We start from the raw sequence: 19,231 nt of genomic DNA on the forward strand, positions 1-19,231 counted from the left end.
GGGTGAAAAAATGAAATTTTGAAATTGAAAATATTTTTTAAAAACAAACTTTTAATTATTTTTTTTTGGGGGGAGGGGGGAGTGTGGGGCTGGTGGTTGGGGGTGGTCGAGGGTGGGGTGGGTGAGAATAAAATTTTGAAATTGGAAATATTTTCTAAAAACAAACTTTAATTTGTTTTTTTTAGGGGTGGGGGGTGATAGGGGGCTGGAGGGAGGGTATGGGTCGGCGTGAGGGTGGGATAAAAAAATTGAAGTTGAAAAATATTTTTTTAAAATAAGCTTTAAATTTACTTTTTCAACAATTTTTTTTTTTTATTTTTTCAACAAAAAAGTTGTAATTTGAAATTGATGGAAAGTTTTGGAAAATGTTTTCCTTGATTTTTGAAGGGAAGTCATTTTCCTTGAATTTGAGAAAAATGAGTTGATTTGGAAAACATTTTCCAAAACATTTAATCCAACCAAACATGAGAAAATTGGAAAACATTTTTCGGAAAATGTTTTCCTTCATACCAAACACACCCATAATTTGTATTTTATTGACTTTTTTTCTCTTTTTTATTTTAAACATAAAATATTAGTCTTTTCAATTTAATTTATGTGATACACTTTCTTTTTTAGATTATTTCAAAAGAATATTACTTTTCTATTATTAAAAACAACTTTAATTTGTAATTTTTCTTTTACCCTTAATGAAATAATATTTAGTCATACAAATGACTAAGATTTGTTTTAAATCTTCTCCTCCTCCAAAATTTTCTTTTCTTTTTGTTAAATTTTTTTGAAACTTGATGCTGAGTTTCTCTTGCTCTTTGTTCTATTATCTAAATTATTTGACTGTATATGAAAAAAGTAGTTAAGATTACGATAATTTAAATCTTATCGAGAATTATTTAAATTACAAAATAAAATGCATGTTGTAATAAAGGACGACATAAAAATTATACTGAAATCTCACATGATTTCGTTGGTCTTTTAAGATATTTATATTGTGAGTCAAAACATCAACACAAGACTTTGTTTTTGTTACTGAAATTATGCATGTGAAAAATTTTCAACCACTTTATTTAAGTATGTTACATAGAGCTTGAACTATTAATAAATATAAATAACTATGTCATTACTAAGTGTATTTAAACTATGAAAATTCAACCAAGTGCAATTATAGAGGATATTGTTGGAAGGCTTTTTCTTTACGCCAAGTTATCATAATTTATTTATTTTTCCGATTCATTTGTCTTTATAAACTCAAAAGATAAATAACCGAACAACAGTCCCAAGTTGCTATTTACAAGGGTAAAATAGATTAAATATTTGATCGATTTAATGAACATGTCTATTTAAAGGCGATATGACACCCACGACCTTTAAATCCTGGATCCTCCTCTGAATTTGCAAGTTTTTGCAAAAAATGGCGTTAGCTCCGTTTTATCCATTTTGTTTCGTTATATCCTGAACAAAACGATGATTCGAAATGTCCATCTGAATTAGTAAAGATTATTATCCCTCTATTTCACGGTGGTCTCATTTCCTCATCAGTAGAAAATTGATACTGTTGGATGATTTATAATTTCCAACTTTCGTAATAGTTATAATATGTTTCTGGCATACCTCTAGTTGACTGATTTTAGAGGTTTAAATTAAACGTCATGTGTTTGTTTGTATTGGACAGTTGATTTTGGAAAGTACTATTCAAATTTGTCGAATGATTAAGAAGTTTCAATTGCTTAGTGTGATTGGAGTTGGTTCATGATCGATAATGAAGAATAAATCTAAAACAACCTCTCTATCTATATGAGTTAGGGGTAAGGTTTAGGTACACTCTACCCTTTCCAGACTCCACTTGTGAAATTACGTGGAGTATGTTGTTTGTTGTGCAATTGCAGTTTGATGAGTAGCTTGCGTGATGGTTTGCTTTTCATTGAGTCCATGAAAAAATGATTATTGTTGGGCTACCAAAAAAATTGTGAGAATGATTGATTCATCTTGATTTTGGAGATGAACAAGTAAAGTACATGGATTGTTAGTGGCAATTAATTATAATGTGTTTTCTTCCCAATTAAATGTACAACAAATTAAAGTAAAGATTTGAGGACAAGCTTCTATTTCCGTTTACAAATACAAATAGTTGTGCTTAGTACTACTTTATTTGTTCTTATTACCTAGCTAATGTGGTTAAAGTTAATAATCATCTTTTACTCCTACCAAAGAAAAACCAATTGACTATTTTATTGTGTTCAAAATATATTGGTGAATGAAAACAACAAAATAAAGTCGAGGAGATAATTTCTTTCATGCTTTTGTCAATTGGATTTTTCAGAATTTAAATGGCTTATCTCCAAAGTGAAGTGTTATTTTCTATGCAATTTAAGGTTTTAGGTGCATTCCCGCTTCTCTTTACTATATCTGTTGAATTGTGTTAGTTGTTCACTCCTTTAATTTATTTTCAAAATCTGTTATTGGAAATGTTTCTTGTGTTTAGAATCATAACACAAGATATATCTGGTAATATAAGAAGGGACAGGAGAATATGGTACACAATAAGGATTATATCTCATAGTAATTAATTCAACGGAAGGATGTACAGGTCAACATTGCCAATGGTGGAAGACACAATGATAATTGAGTCAATCAAATATTTATGATTTTTTAACATAATTTTAATTCATATACATGATATGAAATTCTTTTTATAGAGTTTCTGAGAATTCGTGCCTAAATTTTTATATTCATTCAAAACTTCAAGTATCTATACCCCCCACCCCCCTACCCGCCCTGACTTTTTTCGGGTGATTTACGAGAATTACTATTGAAGTAGGTGATTTTGAACTTTTGACTCTACTTATTTCTTAGGCAAAATTTCAAATTTAAACTTTAAAGTAACAATAACAAATTCAAAATCACTTATTTTCAAAACTATTGAATGTAATTTCTGGACTTCTCCTTATTTGAACTTTTGGTCCAAGTGCCTTTATTGATGGAGAAATTACTCAAACACATATCTTATTATATCATAATCTCTAAAATTTTCTATCATTTAAAAATATTTCAAAAATCCCCTCTCGGATACATAACTTTCCTCCCGCTGATATATCCCTATTCCTCTCGGATACATCCCTTTCCTATGTATCTAGATCTTATCCCCTCTCTGATACATTCCTCTCCTCTCGGATACACCCTCCCCTATGTATCTGGATGTCCTATCCCCTCTCTGATACCTCCTCTCTTTGATACATCCCTCGCATATATATTCGGATGTCTACTGATGTATCCGAAAGTTCAGTGATGTATCTGAAAGTCCAGTGATGTATTCGAAATCTATAAATTTTAAGGGACTTTTGTTATTTGAAAAAAAGTAAGAAAATAATGCAATTAGCTCTTAACATATGCGATTTATGTAAATTATACTTTATTGATATAGTCCACTAGAATAATTAGAAATGGGCCTGAGCACAACATAACACAACTCTTAATAAAAAAAAGAAGAAAAAATGTCAACAATAGAACTTATTTATTTAATTTCAATTAGGAAAGTTATTTTTACTTATTTAAGGAGCTTATTTTTTTAAAAAAAAAAATTAATTAATCAAACATGAAAAGAAATCAATGAACTTTTCAAAAATTATTTTTCTTCATATCAAACACAACCTTTACAAAAGAAATAATCATTCACACCCTGAATAAATGATTAAGAAAAAGGTTGACTAAGTCATAAAATATGATCACGTAACTTTAGTATTGTACCCATGAAATTACAAAGTTATATTTCGTCACATTAAAATAACTTAATTTTATAAACTATAGCAATGAAATTATTAAACACTTTTCTCACTACTTCAGTAACTTCTTGATTATCCACTTTGCCTTCTCTGTTTGATAAAAATAATAATTTGTAATATCAATATGGATAAATTATAATTTTAATATTAGAAGATTGTTTTTGAATTTTAACGTGTACATCCAATTTATATATCGGTCTCTCCAAGAATATGAATATCTCCAAAAAAGATTTTCAGTTCAATTTGTTTTTTTTTCCTCTCCACTCGGACCAATCCATCGACTCGGATTATCCATTGACATGAACCTCAATGACAATGAATATATTAAGATTTGAATTTTGAATTGAATTAATGCCTCAATATATTGAAAAATTATGAATTTTACAGAGAAAAACAATATATTTATATGACAAAATAACGCTCGCTAGCTATTTTTAGCCACTTAACTGAAAAATAATTATTGTTATGGTATTTTAAATTTTTCCAGTAAAATTTAATGACGATGTCATAAAATATTATTTGTGAAATTTGAAACAACAAAAAATGGTTATATTTTTTATTATTAAGGTGCTAAAAATGGTCAATTTGTTTAGAAGGGACAATGATGCCATTATGACTTCACTTGCTATGAGAGATGGTAAATTATGCTGAAATTATGTCACCACTTCATTATTTTGTACACATAAAAAGAAGAAGAAAAAAGTCCATTTATTCCTAATTCATAAGATTTGTTGAAACTATGTGGTCACTTTTTATACAAAAAATAATAATAATTGTAACACACTTATAAATGCCCATCCATTCCTTCATATACATACACCTTACTATAATTTTTAGCTTTCTTTGTACAATTGATGTCTTCTTTTTTTTTTTTGGGTAGATAGAGAAAAAAATTTGGCTCACCAACTTGATTCCTTCACTTCCTTGAAGTCGATTGCTAATCGTTTTAAATTCTCTATCTTTTATCCCTTATATTTTCACAAATTATCTCCTCCCCCCACCCCCTAACAATCTTCTTGGTTTTCATCTTTTCTGGGGGCATGGATCAATAACATGTAAGTTGAATCAAACATATGTGTCAATTTATGTTTGAGGTTAAAGGGAAAAGGGTGAAATTTGCCCTTGCACTTTGCGTAATGATCCAAATATTCTTTTTGAGTTGTTCATATTGTCACTAAACTTTGAAGATTAATGCTATTGTTATGCCAACGCTATCACCATCTTCTTCTTCCATACTTAAAGCCTCCCATGACTAGGTAACTGATTTGATTAGAGGGATGAGGAATGGTGGTTGACAACAATGCCGATTGAATTTGGATTATTTCAACCAAATTTGGACGGTTCCGCATAGTTCAATGGCAAATTTGACCTTTTTTTCCTTATTGAAATGACTTGTGTGTTAAAAAGCTATTGTTTTTAGTTAATATGGACAAATTGAGCTAACTTTTACAACGATAAGATAGATCTGTCTTCCAACTTTTATAGAGGAGATAATTGAACTATTTTGCAAAATTCAAAAAGCAAATTTACTTTCATGTCTATAGGAAGTTCATGAATGTTATTACTAATACAAATGCATTTCTTTCTTTGATCTTAAATTTACAACTCAATTAGTTCATCAATTAGAAATTTCACTACTTTTCCCACAAGTATCTATGTCAAAAGGTCTACTTTGTTTGAAGTTAAGTTAGTTTAGACAAAAAATTAAAAGTTTACAATTGGAATGTCAATTCTTTAAACTTCAAAAATCCATCTTCAAAAACTAATTGAAAAATCATTAATGTATAAATGAAAATGATCAAAAATACCCCAAACGTTTAGAATATGACTCATCAACTTTTCACTTTTGATCTAAAAATATCCTTAACCTTTGTTTTTGGCTCAACGTTATCCTTCCTTCACCTTCTGATCTACACACATCCTCAATCTTTGTTTTTCGCTCTAAAAAAGAACTGAATTTTCACCTTGGTGATGAGCGTTCGATTCCCCACATTCAAATCGGACCCAATTTTTTTTCTTCAAAATCACTTTAAAAAAAAGGGACCAACTAAATAAATAATAATTTATTTTTTGAAAAAAATAAAAAGGAAAAAAGTTCAATGTCCAAACTTGGCCTAAATTTTTTATATTTTTTTTTACCTTTTTTGGCCTTTATCCTCATTCAACTAACCAAAAAATAGAACCAAACCCTAACTAAAATAAGGGATCCAATAAGCCCTAATGCAATAAGGCTTAACAATTTAGCCTATAAATTCTCCATATTCCCATAGAATTAGGGCACAAAAATTTCATCTTTTGATTGTTTGATCGATTTTGAGCTCATCCATCATCAATGGCGGCCGAAGGTACTCGATTGACAGGGGTTGTGTCTCGGTTCAGTAACCAAAAGGGTTACGGTTTCATCAAACCTGATGATGGAACCGAAGATCTTTTTGTTCATCAATCTGAGATCAAATCTGAGGGGTTTCGTTCGTTGTATGAAGGTCAGAAAGTTGAGTTTATGGTGACTGGGAATGGGGATAAGTATCAGGCTGTTGAGGTTACGGGTCCTGATGGAGCGCCTTTGGATGGAGGTCGTAACGGCGGCGGTGGTGGTAGGGGTATGGGTCGTGGTGGTGATCGGAGGAATGGGAATGGGTTTTTGAGAAGTGGGGGTGGTGGTGAGTGTTATAACTGTGGTAGGGTGGGTCATATGGCTAGGGATTGTGATCTTATCAGTGGTGGAGGAGGTGGCGGCGGCGGTGGTGGAGGAGGTGCGTGTTATACTTGTGGAATGACGGGGCATATAGCTAGGGATTGTGTTGGTGGTGGTGGTGGTGGTGCTGGAAGTGGTGGAGGCGCCTGTTACACTTGTGGAATGACAGGGCATATAGCTAGGGATTGTGATCGTAGTGGTGGTGGTGGTGGCGGCGGTGGTGCTGGAAGTGGTGGCTGTTACAATTGTGGTGGACTTGGGCACATGGCTCGAGATTGCCCTAGTGAGAGACGTGGCAGCGGTGGTGGTGCAGGTGGTGGTAGTGGGGCTTGTTATAATTGTGGATTGCCAGGGCACCTGGCAAGGGACTGTTCACGCGAGAGTGGTGGCGGTGGTGGTGACAGATTTGGGAGATCCGGTGGTGGCGGCAGTGGTGACAGGTTTGGGAGATCTAGTGGCGGCGGAAGCAAGTGCTACAACTGTGGAGAAACTGGCCATTTTGCAAGGGAATGCACCAGCCCAGCTGTGAAGTGAAAAAATCTTTTAGAGGAAGAGTTGTCATGTACATGATCTTCTCTTTTTCTCTTGTCTTCCTATTTAGGAGTATTTAATTAATATGGATAATACAGACTTGTTTCTTTTGTTACTTTTAGTTTCCTACATACATGCATTGGTAGCTTTTAGGATAACAAATTAGTTGTTGGGATTTGCTACAAACTGTTTCTGTGATGGAAAGTTTTGATTTTTGTTGGTTATACAAATATATAAAAAGCTCGGCTTTGGATTTGGAATTTTTGGGTTTCTCATGGTAAATTTCACTTTGGATTAATGTTTTATGTCCATTAATATTTTCCCTCTTTGATGTTCATGCTTCTGCATTTTGAATTCATGGGAAAAGTTGTGCAACTCTAGCAGCTTCAATCTTTTTGCTCGTATCTGAGATGTTTCACTTCTTTATTTGTAGTGATTATGTCTTCTGTATGCTTTATGTCTGTGTGGGTTTGGGAATGCCCGGTGCTCATCGAGTGACGATATTCGGCCATAATCCTAGAATAGTCTTTCTGTTGCTTAATCAGGGGGAGATACTGGTGATTGATTGAGTTTTGATCTATGCTTTAGTCAATGGATTCTGTTTAGGTTAGGAGATTGCCTTTGGGGGTTATCATTGAGTTGTAAGTTATGCAATTGCTTTCTATTGCTGCTGTACTAGCTTTGGTTTTTCTTGCAGTTAGTTAGAGATAGTACTGAACCTTAGACTCTAAATATGGACTGAAGTTACATGAACATTCTTGGTATTGTTGAAGCTTTTGATCTTGCTAAACACGGTAGTGAATAGTGATGTGTCATACTTTGTGGTGTGGTACTGAAGCTTGAATATCTGTGTAAAGTTTACACAATGTGTTTTTTTCCAGTTGCCAGCATATAATTAAATGATTGATTTTCTTTACTCAAAGTGAGAACTGAGTAAAGGGACGAGTGCGTGGATCCATCTTAAGGTGGCTGTTTTACAGTGTTGTTGCCTTGGCTATCTCAGGACCATTAAGACTTTGCTAAGTGTTTCTCTATTTAGGCTGCATATTTGGACTCAATACATATGACCTTGTCTATTTGATGCCTGATATGGAGTATGAATAAAATTAGTGTCCATACTCACTTGTTTTGGAATACAATTGTGATAGGCTCGTTAAACAAATATTTTGAGTGCTACTAGTTTAATTTCAAAATAAAATAAAATATTTTGAGTGCTAGTATTGATGTAGCAAGGAATAGAAATAGAAAATAATAGTGCTAAGGATTAGTAGTTAAATGATGAATTCAGCTATTAAAGTTTTAAACGATGAACCATAAACTTTCTAGATAAACGAAGAACTTGTTAAATGCTAGCCTCCAAATCTCCAATGGGGGTAGTCTTCCTAGTCAAGGGGTAGATGAAGATCTTCTTTCCACCACTAAGTCCGAGGAAAATGTGAAGGTGGGTGGGACTCTTTCCTTCTCGGAACTCTCAAGTTGTCTTTAGTTTATCTTCACTATTAATTTTATCACATCAAATTCTGTCAAGGTTTTGAATGAATATTTGCACCTCACTGATCCTAGTCTCCTCCATACTAGTGTGTTTAGATGAAAATCAAATATTGTCGGGTGGTAGGAATGGTGTATGCGAACTCATCATCCCTTGCAGATAACAGTTTCTAAACAGGCAGTGTTGTGCTGATTCATTCTTGTTCTCTGGTCTTCATTCTCCAGAATTTGAGCCAGAGGGTCTACCGGAAACGACCTCTCTACCCCACAAAGGTATGGGTAAGGTCTGAAGTACATCCTACTCTCCTAAACCTCACTTGTGGGATTACACTAGGTTGTTGTTGTTGTTGTCCTAGTTCTCCAAAGTGATGTTCTGACTTAACTGAAATGTTGTATATTCCATGTTTCTGTTTCTGGTTCCAAATTATGTGTTGTAACTAGTAAGTACCATCTTTTTAGCATTGGCATCTAAGTTGCATGAACTCTTCACTTTCGTTGCCGCACTTGTGTTGGATTCTCCAAAAATACACTACTTTTGGAAAATCTGACGCACACCCATTGATATTTTTGAAGAGTCCAAGCAAACATAGATTGGCATAACTGGTGTTGGTTTCATAACGGAAGTTTTGGTGACAAGTTGAGCTACTAAGAGTAGGCATGATCAAACTTCTAGTAAATAAGAGACTATTAGAGGCAGCCTGACTTTAGTATATAGATCAATTTGTGTGTCAAGCTTCACTCTGAATGCCTTCTTGATTGAGAACCTTGAGACATGGGTCAAGTTGAACTCATTGCCATCATTAGCATTTTTTTTATGACAAGGAAAATCCGCAGCTGCTACCCTTTGTTTGTGCACAAGGTAAAAGCCCCGCTCTTATCCATTAGCATTTTCCTCAGACTGAAAGTCAATCCATTGAATTGTTCGGGTTTGACTCAAGTTTTGACATATACTTTAGTGGAGGAATCAATATCAGAAATAGAATCACTGTCTACAATATCAGCTTGGTTGTAGACAGTAGGGATTACAGTAGGATAAGCAAATTTGATTTCTGATTCTGCTCGAGTCAAGGGTTTATCGGAAACCACTACTCTACCCCTCTCAAAGTTAGGGGTAAGGTTTGCTTACGTTCCACTCCCTTCGTCCCTACTTGTGGAACACACTGCATGTTTTGTTGTCGTTGATTAATGATTCTGCTTTAGATGGAAGCCAAAAGGAAATTTGTGGATTATATATGCATTAACTATGCAAGGGTTAGGCATTGAAAAGTCAAATCACATCTACGACTAGTCGCATAATTTGAAAAGTCAAATCAAATCGAAAAAAAAAATCTGACTAGGTCAGGTTTATTTTGATTTGGTAACAAAAATAAACTGAACCAAATCGATAAATTAAATGTATAATTTTTAAAAGCCAACTTTTAAAGATTTGATATTGGATTTTCTTTGAAAACATGACGAGAAATATTTATGATTCTCTTATTGGATGTGATATTATTTATTTAATAGAATTGTGTAGTGCATTCATTTTTATATACTGCTTAATTTAATATGTAGTCACTTATATATATATATAAAAATGGAGTGTTGTTAAAATTTATCAATCTATTTGTTCTTTGCAAGATATATTGAACTCTTATATAATTGTTGAATTTGAGATGGAGTATTTCAGTAATTTTTAAATTAAATATAGCGTATTGTCTTTTAGGTTTATATTGAGTTGTGTTTGATTATTAAAATTTAGTTAAGTTCAAATGCATGCATTATTGAAAATTATTGTTAGACTAATTACATAGCTATTATGTGTTCAATAGATCATATATTACTCATTTTGTCAATTATTATTATTGATTTGGTAAAAATCGACAGAACCAAATGTACACTTCAACTTTGAAACCCCACTTGAATCTAACACCAAAGGTTCAAATTGCCTTGTAATTTATGACACTGCATTTGAGTTATTTTATGGAAAAATTATTTAAATACATAGCTTATTTTATTATATTTTTTTAAATTTTTCTTTCATTTGAAAAAAATTATAAAAATTTCTACCGTCTCCTATTTTCGGATGATGTACACGATTGTATCCGAAATCAAGATACAATGTATCATGTATCTGGATTTCCTAAATTTAAGGGATTTTTGTAATTTGGAAAATAGTAGAAATATAATGTAATTAGCTTTTAACATTATGAGATTTGTGTAAAATTTAGTACTTTTTTTATCCAACCCATTTAATTCTACGTGAATTGGGCAAGTTAAATGGGTTTGGACCAAATTTGTTACCTTTATATGCATTATATGTCGCTTAATTCCTACTAAACTTATAATAATAGACACGGAAAGTTTGTTTAAGACATAACTTAGTTCCTATATTACATAGTCATACAAGTAAACATAGTTAATTAATTAAACAAAATATTTTTCCAAAGGGTGATTATTTATTACAAACTAACTTAAAGAAAAGGTAAACTATCAAATTAAAGTTAGCTAGTAATCAAGGACAAATATACAGAGCTTAAGAGTAATTAAGATCATTGAGATGAAAATTTTTAGGATTATGGTATTGCTAACAATTATGTTGAGTATTCATCTGAATTAACATAGTGATTTATCTAAAATTACAATTAACAAGGTTTAATATTATGAATAAAAATTTCTCGAGTCTTAACTCGAAAACATTTAATTCAAAGTTCAAGAATATAAAATTTAAAAGGTTTTTTTTATTTCTTAAAATTTAATGAGAAATAAAAATCAGACAAACAAATTGAAACGAAGAGAGTAATAAATAAAATGCATACTTTACTATAATTAATATTCTTGTATAATCTCAACGAACAAGTAAAAGTACACACAGAGAGTACTAATATAGGAAAAGTTACTTGGGTGGGTACTATTTAATAAATAATTACTTATTTTAACAATATTTTTTAATTTATCACCATTTATAGCAATACATAACAATATTATGATAAATCCGCACTATATATATATATGTTAAAAGTGAAATGTTCATGCAATATAAGTGTATTATATTATATATTAAAAGTGAACTGTTCATGCAATATAAGTGTATTTATAGTATTCTAAAAATATATTATGTTTGTTTGGTAAAAAATCGACACAATATTTATAAGTGTATTAAAATATGTGATAAATATATTACTCAGCAACAAAATTTGTATTATATATGTTATATAAATTATTCTTTGTATTATATATTAAAACTGTATTTTATATGTATTATAAATGTTAAGTAAAAAAGAAAATATTCTTACTATAAATAGTAAATATTTTCTTAATATAACATATTTACTTAACAAAAACAATTGCCGACCTACATTATTATTGGTAATGTTTTCCTCCAATGTCCCTCCAAAATACTTTCTATATATATCATCCTTTTTTATTTTCCATAACAAAAATCAATATTTTTTTACTAGTATAAATTTAAATATCATCTTAATATTTCATCATCAAATTGTCCCCTTATTTTTTTCATATTATTTTTACGTGCCCACATTGCCTTCTTCACACATTTATTTTTTTCCTCATAACACAAAGAAAGATGAATACTCAAGTTTCTCTTGCCTTCTTTTTCTTATGTTTCATCATTCTAATTTCAGGTGACATTTTTTTAACTTCTTCTATGTAAAATTTGATGGTATATTGAATTCGTAATCCATAATTTCTTATAATAATTACGATATTTCAGTGCTAAAAAAAGTTAAATTGATCAAGTTCATATACTAGATGTCTCTGTGTTTGGATTTGACTATTCAGAGTAGAACAAATAAATAATATAATAATCTCAAGTCAATGTATAATAATAACGGGATTAACCGTCAAATTTTTATAGATATTTTAGTGAATTTTTATATATATAGAGAGAGAGCCGGAGTAAGTATCTGAAGATTCCTATTGGATTCTAATAAGTTATTTGTATATATTCAATGAGTTTCTTAAGACAAATACAAAATTTAGATCAAAATTATTAGATTCTGTTTACAAGGTCCAAACAAAAGTTATTTGGGAACGTGATTGAAGATAATCCATATAGTCGATGTCAATTAATTTAAGATTTAGACGTAGTTGATTGATTGACTAATATTTTTCATTTTGTTCTTTTTTTAAAATAAATGAAACAGGGGCCTTATCAGCAACATTTACACTAGTAAATCAGTGCAATTATCAAGTATGGCCTGGAATTTTATCAGGTGCAGGCACAGCTCAACTTTCTCCAACAGGATTCATGTTAAACCCCGGCCAGTCCGTTTCGGTTTCCGTGCCAACGGGCTGGTCGGGTCGTTTATGGGGTCGGACTTTCTGTTCCCAAGATTCGTCCACAGGCAAATTCGCATGTGCAACAGGTGATTGTGGCTCCGGAACAGTGGAATGTTCCGGAACTGGAGCTGCTCCGCCAGCTACTCTGGCGGAGTTCACCTTGAACGGTGCTGGAGGGCTTGATTTCTACGATGTTAGCCTTGTGGATGGTTATAACTTACCAATGCTTATAACTCCACAAGGCGGAGTTGGAAACTGTTCAACAACCGGTTGTGTTGTTGATCTTAACGGGTCATGCCCGAATGAGCTGAAGAAAATGATGAATAGCTTAAGTAGTGAGTGTGTGGGATGTAAGAGCGCTTGTGAAGCGTTTGGTGATCCAAAATATTGTTGCAGTGGATCATACGCCACGCCTGATACCTGTAAGCCAACGGATTACTCATCGTTCTTCAAGAGGGCATGTCCGCGAGCTTATAGCTATGCTTATGATGATGGCACCAGTACCTTTACTTGTGGTTCTGCAGATTATGCTATCACCTTTTGCCCTGTTCCTTCTGATAGGTATGCAGCAAACTTGCTTCCTCTGTTTTGGTTAACTTGTTGTGTCTAGAGACAGACACAAGATTTTAAGTTTACGAGTTCTGAATTCATTCACATCCCACCTTACTTATTGGGATTGCGATAGGTTATTTACATGTTGGACTTCCTAAAAGGTAACTTTGAGTTTCATATCTGAACTATCAACTATCATAACTCATGACAATTTAAGCCACTAGGCCACATTTAACTAACATTGCACTTAGCTATCATGGGTTTCGACTAAGTGTTTACATAATCTTCTACTCGTAAGAAACAAGAAAATTCATGAACTGACCCCACCATCCCCACCTCAAGGAAATTACTAAATCACCAGGCATCCAAGAGTCACAAGACCAACCTTAGAACTCTGTTCAATAAGTTAAACACATTACTCTCAACATTAAATTACTTTTTCTGTTCCTTGATAAATTATCATTTGTCTTATAATTTTTGTTTAATGTTGCAGCCCTAAATCACCTGGAGGAGGTGCTGGCGACGGGTCATCGGCAACGAGCCGCGGTGTATTAACCAGTAGTTCATCACCATTCTTGACAAGCTTGATAATCACTATTTTAGCAGCAGTTTGGGATATGAAGCAGTTGCATTGATCTTGTACTACAGAGGCGTATCTTGGATTTCGGAAGGATGGGTGCACTAAATTTTGATTGGTTTTAGATATTATGTCCAACTTATATAATACTACTAGTTTTAAATTTTAATATACACATTTGATTTAATTATATAGGAAATAGTTGCATTGATCTTGACACATGATTTCTGGGCTTTAAGCTACTGTGAAACCCTCTTTACTTTTTCATAGTCCATTTTTTAAATCTATATATCATCATTTATAATAGTGTAACCCCTCCCCATTGAACAAAGAGGTTCCGTAGGGCGAGGTCACCCACATACTGGATAATAGTGGCGGAGTCATGATTTTCACTAAGAGGTTTCAAAATATGAAAGAAGTAAACACACAAAAAAGCCAAAAGGGGTTCTACATCTACTGTGTATACACAAAAATATAATTTTAACCATGTATAAATAGTGAAATTTTCCACTGAAGGGGGTTCGGCCATACCTAGCTCTGCCCCGACTGGATAGTTGACTCGAAATTATAGTGTTTAGTTTCATTCCTACAGAAAGCATGAAACTATTACAATCTTAGTAGAGAACAGATAAGTAATAAAAATGCTGGTTCATTGTTTTGTCTTTATAATCAAGAATGCACTACAATTGAATAAAAAACTTTTCAATCAAAGTGACCTTATATTAGTGAAAGTTATACGCTAAATTGATGTTGATATGTGTAATTAAAGGAGCGTGCATGTTTTATGCGATAATGGGCACTTGAGAACACAAACATAAAATTTTCACTTTATCACGTGTTCAGGTGCTCAAATGAAACAAACTATAGTTCCAAGTATTTTAATGAAATTTACTAGCAAGTGTAAGGATTGTTTATATAAACCAAAGTTCCAAGAAATCATATCTCCTACCAAGACATTTATCAAGGATGCAAAAGCACATTTGAAAGAAGCTATTTAGGAACAAATATTGATCACTGAATACACGACGAAAAGCTATAGACCACTAGGCCACACTCTTGGGTGCCTACCTACATGATTTGACACTCTATTAAACAATTATTGGCAGCAATTGTTTAATAGAGATGCAAGTTTATACCTTGCCTTCTGTAGTAAAGAATGAAGCACAAAAAAAGCAAATTATCTGGTAATGGAGACAAATAGAATTGAAATGGCTTCCAGGATGAAAGACAAGCAAAAAGGAAATGACCAACGGTATTAAGGTTTCAACAGACAGACCCCATCTAGATCCATTTCCCAGTAAAATAATGGAACACTTGACAGCGAAACGAGCAAAGAGCAGTGAAAAACATATTGGGGAAGGCAAGTTAACACAACTGTCAAAAAGGCAAGTAAAAACATGTTTTAAGAACAGAAAAACAAATCTATGAAAAAAGTAAGCTCAAAGCAAAGAGAGCTCTTTGACAAGCTTGATCATTAGGAGTGGCATACTCTGAATAGATTGCCTGACCACAAGTCTAGAAGCTTTTATCGCCTCAAGCCAACATGCAGATTTTAGTTACTTGCTTGCTTACTATGAAAGTAATGTTCATATAATTCTTGATATTTGTAGCTGCTCGTATAAAAAACTGAAAAGAACGGCCAAATTGCACATAAGATGGCATCTTTTTACTTTTTCGACGAGTCACTTAGGATAACATCTTCATACAAACATCTATAGATCTGGGCAAAGAAATCACCTATAAAAGCTGAACAAAACATTACCCTAGAAGGAGCTTGAGTAACAACAAATATGCTTCGGAGAAAAAGGACACAGTTCAATATTTCCAAAGAAAGCCAGATTAGTCAGAGTACCTGAATATGTACATAAGCTATATAAACATAAAACTAGCAAATGCTACAGGACATGAGAAAAAAGCTTCAGCATGTCCATCCAATTTATTTAGGTTGCAACTCTCACCAATCAAGCAACAAATTTCAAGCATCGAGTATCATTATGAATGGTCCGGCATTTGATTGAGCAGAAGCGCATCCCACACTGCACGCATGTATAGGTCGAGGAGAAACCACAAACTGTGCAGAAATGACGTCGAGCGATGGAACTTGGAGGTCCTACTGCTGCTCTTAAATAGGTTGGCACATGTGGTGGCAAGGACTCTAGGTTTGCCTTCACAAGTAGAACAGTGAGGTTAATTTATATCATTGAAGCAGAGGAAAAAAAACCATCTACTAGCCTTGGAAAAATCTAATACCTCATTCAAGAGCTCAAGGAATGATTTGGGGGCTCTCTTGTTCTCAAGTGCCTTAGCTTGGCGAGTTTTCCGCTTTGTGCCTTTTGGGTACTTCTTATGAAATACTGGAATTAAAATAAATAAATTGAAGTGAAGAAGTCAGAAAATTTTATAGTTATAATTGGAAGAGAAGAAAGGAATAGGAGCATATACATCCTCCACTAAAGACCGGAAGAAAAGGTATAACAAAAGAAGTTTGCTGAAGGGATGAAAAAGATAGAAGGAAACGAAAATAACAAGATAACGATAGTCAATAGAAAACTTTATTGCCCTTGATTCTGGGCTACTATTTTCTGAATTAAACCTAACAAATAGATCCTAAAAATGAAAATAGTAGAAGAAGGTTATATTCTTTTCATTTCTTTCTCTCTCTCTTCTTTTTGCTCATGGTCAGGCGGTCACTAGCTTCTGTAAAGAGCTTAACAGTAATGGTTCTTTGGATCGACCATTAAGCCATCAGGAGCAAGAAGAGAATAAAGTCCCACAAATCGTTTGTTTTTCGTTCAACAGCAATGATTTTCTAGATAGACAACTACACCTCTCTGACAAAAAGAGCATCAAGTCCCACAAATATATACTTTATTCGTAGCCACTGTATATGTAGTGATACAGGTGCAACTTCAATGAACATGCAAACAGAAGTGAATTACAGCTATGTGAAGCACTCCTTATTGAACATATGAATCAACTAAAGCCTGTAAATGTACAATCTGTAATACAGAATGCACAAGTCCATGTATTATTCATACCATCCTTTATTGAGCAAACTAATCACCAAAGCCTGTGAAAGTATGATTTCCTGTAGAGTGCTGGTGAAAGATCTATCTTCCTATCTATTATTTGTGAAACATAACGCTGGCATAAATAACAAAAACTGCTTTCTCAGTCCTATATTGCTTAAGCGGAAGGAATATGAACAGCAACAAATCAAAACTATGCCTCAATTTTAAACTAACTGGGGCAGTTATACCAATATTTCATATCTATTTCCCATATTCAAGTCCATTTTAGTGGATGTAGCACATCCCAACTAATGAATTCAGTATTTAGAGGAATTCACCATACTTGGACTATTTTTACTCCAACTGTTAACCTATCACAACCCTCCTCATTTATCGAAATTTCTCACCAACTATATTAAGGGAAACTTACAAACGAAGAACAAATGCAACTCCAAAGCTAAAACTTGTGAAAGCAGTAACACTGAAATCTAGAATGCACAAGTCCATAATTCTTCATACCGTTCTTTACTAAGCAAACTAATCACCAAATCCTGTAGATGTATGATATCCTGCAGAGTGTTGGTGAATATCCATTTCCTATCTATTACTCAAGAAACATAAATATTTCATATCTATTCCGGCTCATTCAAGCCCATTTTAGTGGATGTAGAGCATCCAGAGTAATGAAATCAGTATTAAGAGGAATTTACCATATTTAGACTATTTTTACTACAACCATTAAACTATCACGACCCTCCTCCTTGATTGAAACTTCTGACCAACTACATTATGGAAAACTCACAACCGAAGAACAAATTCAACTCCAGAGAAGCTAAAATTTGTTCGAAGCAGTAACATTTTCACATATTTAACACATTTATGAACAAACAAGGAACAAAAAAGAAAAAAAAAACCTTGATCCTCATCGTCAAGAGAAGCTTCATCATCATCATCAAGTAGTTGAGGTTCCACGACTGCATTATCACTTTCCAAAGCATCAAGCCGCGCTAGCATAGCCTACTCCGACAACGAAAAAACAACAACTATAGATTACCAAATTTAGCAGGATATCCAAAATTTGGGTGAAAACATAAGGTATTTTGAGTACCTGTGTTCTATTATCAGAACTGGCAAGAGCAGCAGCCATTTTTGGAGCAACTTTACGAGTTCTCATAGACATTCTCCGCGCTGAATTCGACATTTCTTCCTCCATTGCTTCAAAAGTGAGATTCAAAACTACAAAATTAATTTACTACTTTTGGTTTTTTTTTCTTCACTTTCCTGATTCCGATTCCAAAAATGAGAAAAGCTGAGTTATCCGGTGACGAAGATGTGAACAGCAGCCGGTGACCGGCCGGCCGGCGGGAGGATTAGGGGTTAAAAATATTTCGAGTTCCGAACTGAGAGAAACGACAAACTATCCGACTGAGTTTTGTTGAATCCCTGTATTTTCAAAAAACTCAATTCAGACCCCAAACTATACCAAATTGTATTGTTGTATCCCCTAATTTTTTTATTATTATGCTTTATATTTCCCGTCTCAATTTATTTGTTTTACTTTTCTTTTTAGTCTGTTTCAAAAAAAAAAGAGTCTCTTTCCTTCTTAACAGCTCTTTAACTTCAATTTCTACGTGACATGTTTTCAACCACCCGATTAAATGACATTTTTATACATTCAACATATTTTAGTGTAAACTACAAGATTTAAAAGTTTTCTTTATTTTTTAAAAGCATAATACATAAATATGCCCTTTTAACTTTGTCTCATTTTATATTTATGTCTTCCAACTTTGAATGTGCACAAGTATACACTTAAACTTGTATAAAATTAAACAAATATACGCACACGTCCTATGTGGCATCTTACATGGCTTTGCGTCCTAGGTGGTGTCCTATGTGTATTATGCCACATAGGACTCATGTGTATACTTGTTCAACTTTATACAAGTTTAAATGTCTATTTGTACACACCCAAAGTTGGAGGGTATAAATGTAAAATGAAGCAAAATTTAAAGAGTATATTTATGTATTATGCCGTTTTTAAACTCCATGCTAAGTAAAACAAGATAAGCAAAATTAAAACGAATGAAATAGTTCATTAAAAGTTAAAACACTCTCATTATCAATTTATCTTCAACTTTAATAGTCCCTTTAAATAAAGAACTAAATTTTTGGTCTAAATTTAGAGACAACAAATTATAAATACAAAATAAATTGATGTGTAGTAAATTTTCAAGGAAACGGTAGAAATTAAATAGCTTAGTATTTGAAATAATTAAGTCATAATACATAGATATACACTTAAACTTGAAACGTCATG

General features: G+C 33.0%; 3 protein-coding genes across 3 annotated transcripts; 2 read left to right on the forward strand and 1 right to left on the reverse strand.

Moving 5' to 3' along the window:
* The first annotated feature begins 5,920 nt into the window (after nucleotides 1-5,920).
* LOC125860197 (glycine-rich protein 2) lies at nucleotides 5,921-7,262 on the forward strand. Its single transcript, XM_049540107.1, has one exon. It carries the CDS (start codon nucleotides 6,109-6,111, stop codon nucleotides 7,003-7,005), a length of 897 nt encoding a protein of 298 aa, XP_049396064.1. The 5' UTR covers nucleotides 5,921-6,108; the 3' UTR covers nucleotides 7,006-7,262.
* A 5,356-nt stretch (nucleotides 7,263-12,618) lies between these two features.
* On the forward strand, nucleotides 12,619-13,960 carry LOC125860198 (thaumatin-like protein 1b). Its single transcript, XM_049540108.1, has 2 exons — nucleotides 12,619-13,332; nucleotides 13,817-13,960. The coding sequence occupies exons 1-2, from the start codon at nucleotides 12,740-12,742 to the stop codon at nucleotides 13,956-13,958; spliced, it is 735 nt and encodes a 244-aa protein (XP_049396065.1). The 5' UTR covers nucleotides 12,619-12,739; the 3' UTR covers nucleotides 13,959-13,960.
* Nucleotides 13,961-15,560: 1,600 nt separating this feature from the next.
* LOC125859338 (SWR1 complex subunit 6) lies at nucleotides 15,561-18,304 on the reverse strand. Its single transcript, XM_049539062.1, has 4 exons — nucleotides 18,020-18,304; nucleotides 17,826-17,928; nucleotides 16,151-16,254; nucleotides 15,561-16,065 (listed from the first exon to the last, which is right to left on the reverse strand). The coding sequence occupies exons 1-4, from the start codon at nucleotides 18,122-18,124 to the stop codon at nucleotides 15,862-15,864; spliced, it is 516 nt and encodes a 171-aa protein (XP_049395019.1). The 5' UTR covers nucleotides 18,125-18,304; the 3' UTR covers nucleotides 15,561-15,861.
* Nucleotides 18,305-19,231: the final 927 nt, after the last annotated feature.

This window comes from Solanum stenotomum, chromosome 3 (assembly GCF_019186545.1).
Source record: "Solanum stenotomum isolate F172 chromosome 3, ASM1918654v1, whole genome shotgun sequence".
Lineage (NCBI taxonomy): Eukaryota > Viridiplantae > Streptophyta > Magnoliopsida > Solanales > Solanaceae > Solanum > Solanum stenotomum.

Bases quoted from the DNA above. Each gene is read 5' to 3' on its own strand.
- LOC125860197 (XM_049540107.1), top strand. From the start codon at position 6,109: ATGGCGGCCGAAGGTACTCGATTGACAGGGGTTGTGTCTCGGTTCAGT.
- LOC125860198 (XM_049540108.1), top strand. From the start codon at position 12,740: ATGTTAAACCCCGGCCAGTCCGTTTCGGTTTCCGTGCCAACGGGCTGG. The intron at 13,333-13,816 runs GTATGCAGCAAA...TTAATGTTGCAG, and splicing joins TGCCCTGTTCCTTCTGATAG to CCCTAAATCACCTGGAGGAG.
- LOC125859338 (XM_049539062.1), bottom strand. From the start codon at position 18,124: ATGGAGGAAGAAATGTCGAATTCAGCGCGGAGAATGTCTATGAGAACT. The intron at 17,929-18,019 runs GTACTCAAAATA...TTGTCGGAGTAG, and splicing joins GTTCTGATAATAGAACACAG to GCTATGCTAGCGCGGCTTGA. The intron at 16,066-16,150 runs GTATTAGATTTT...CTACTTGTGAAG, and splicing joins TCCTTGAGCTCTTGAATGAG to GCAAACCTAGAGTCCTTGCC.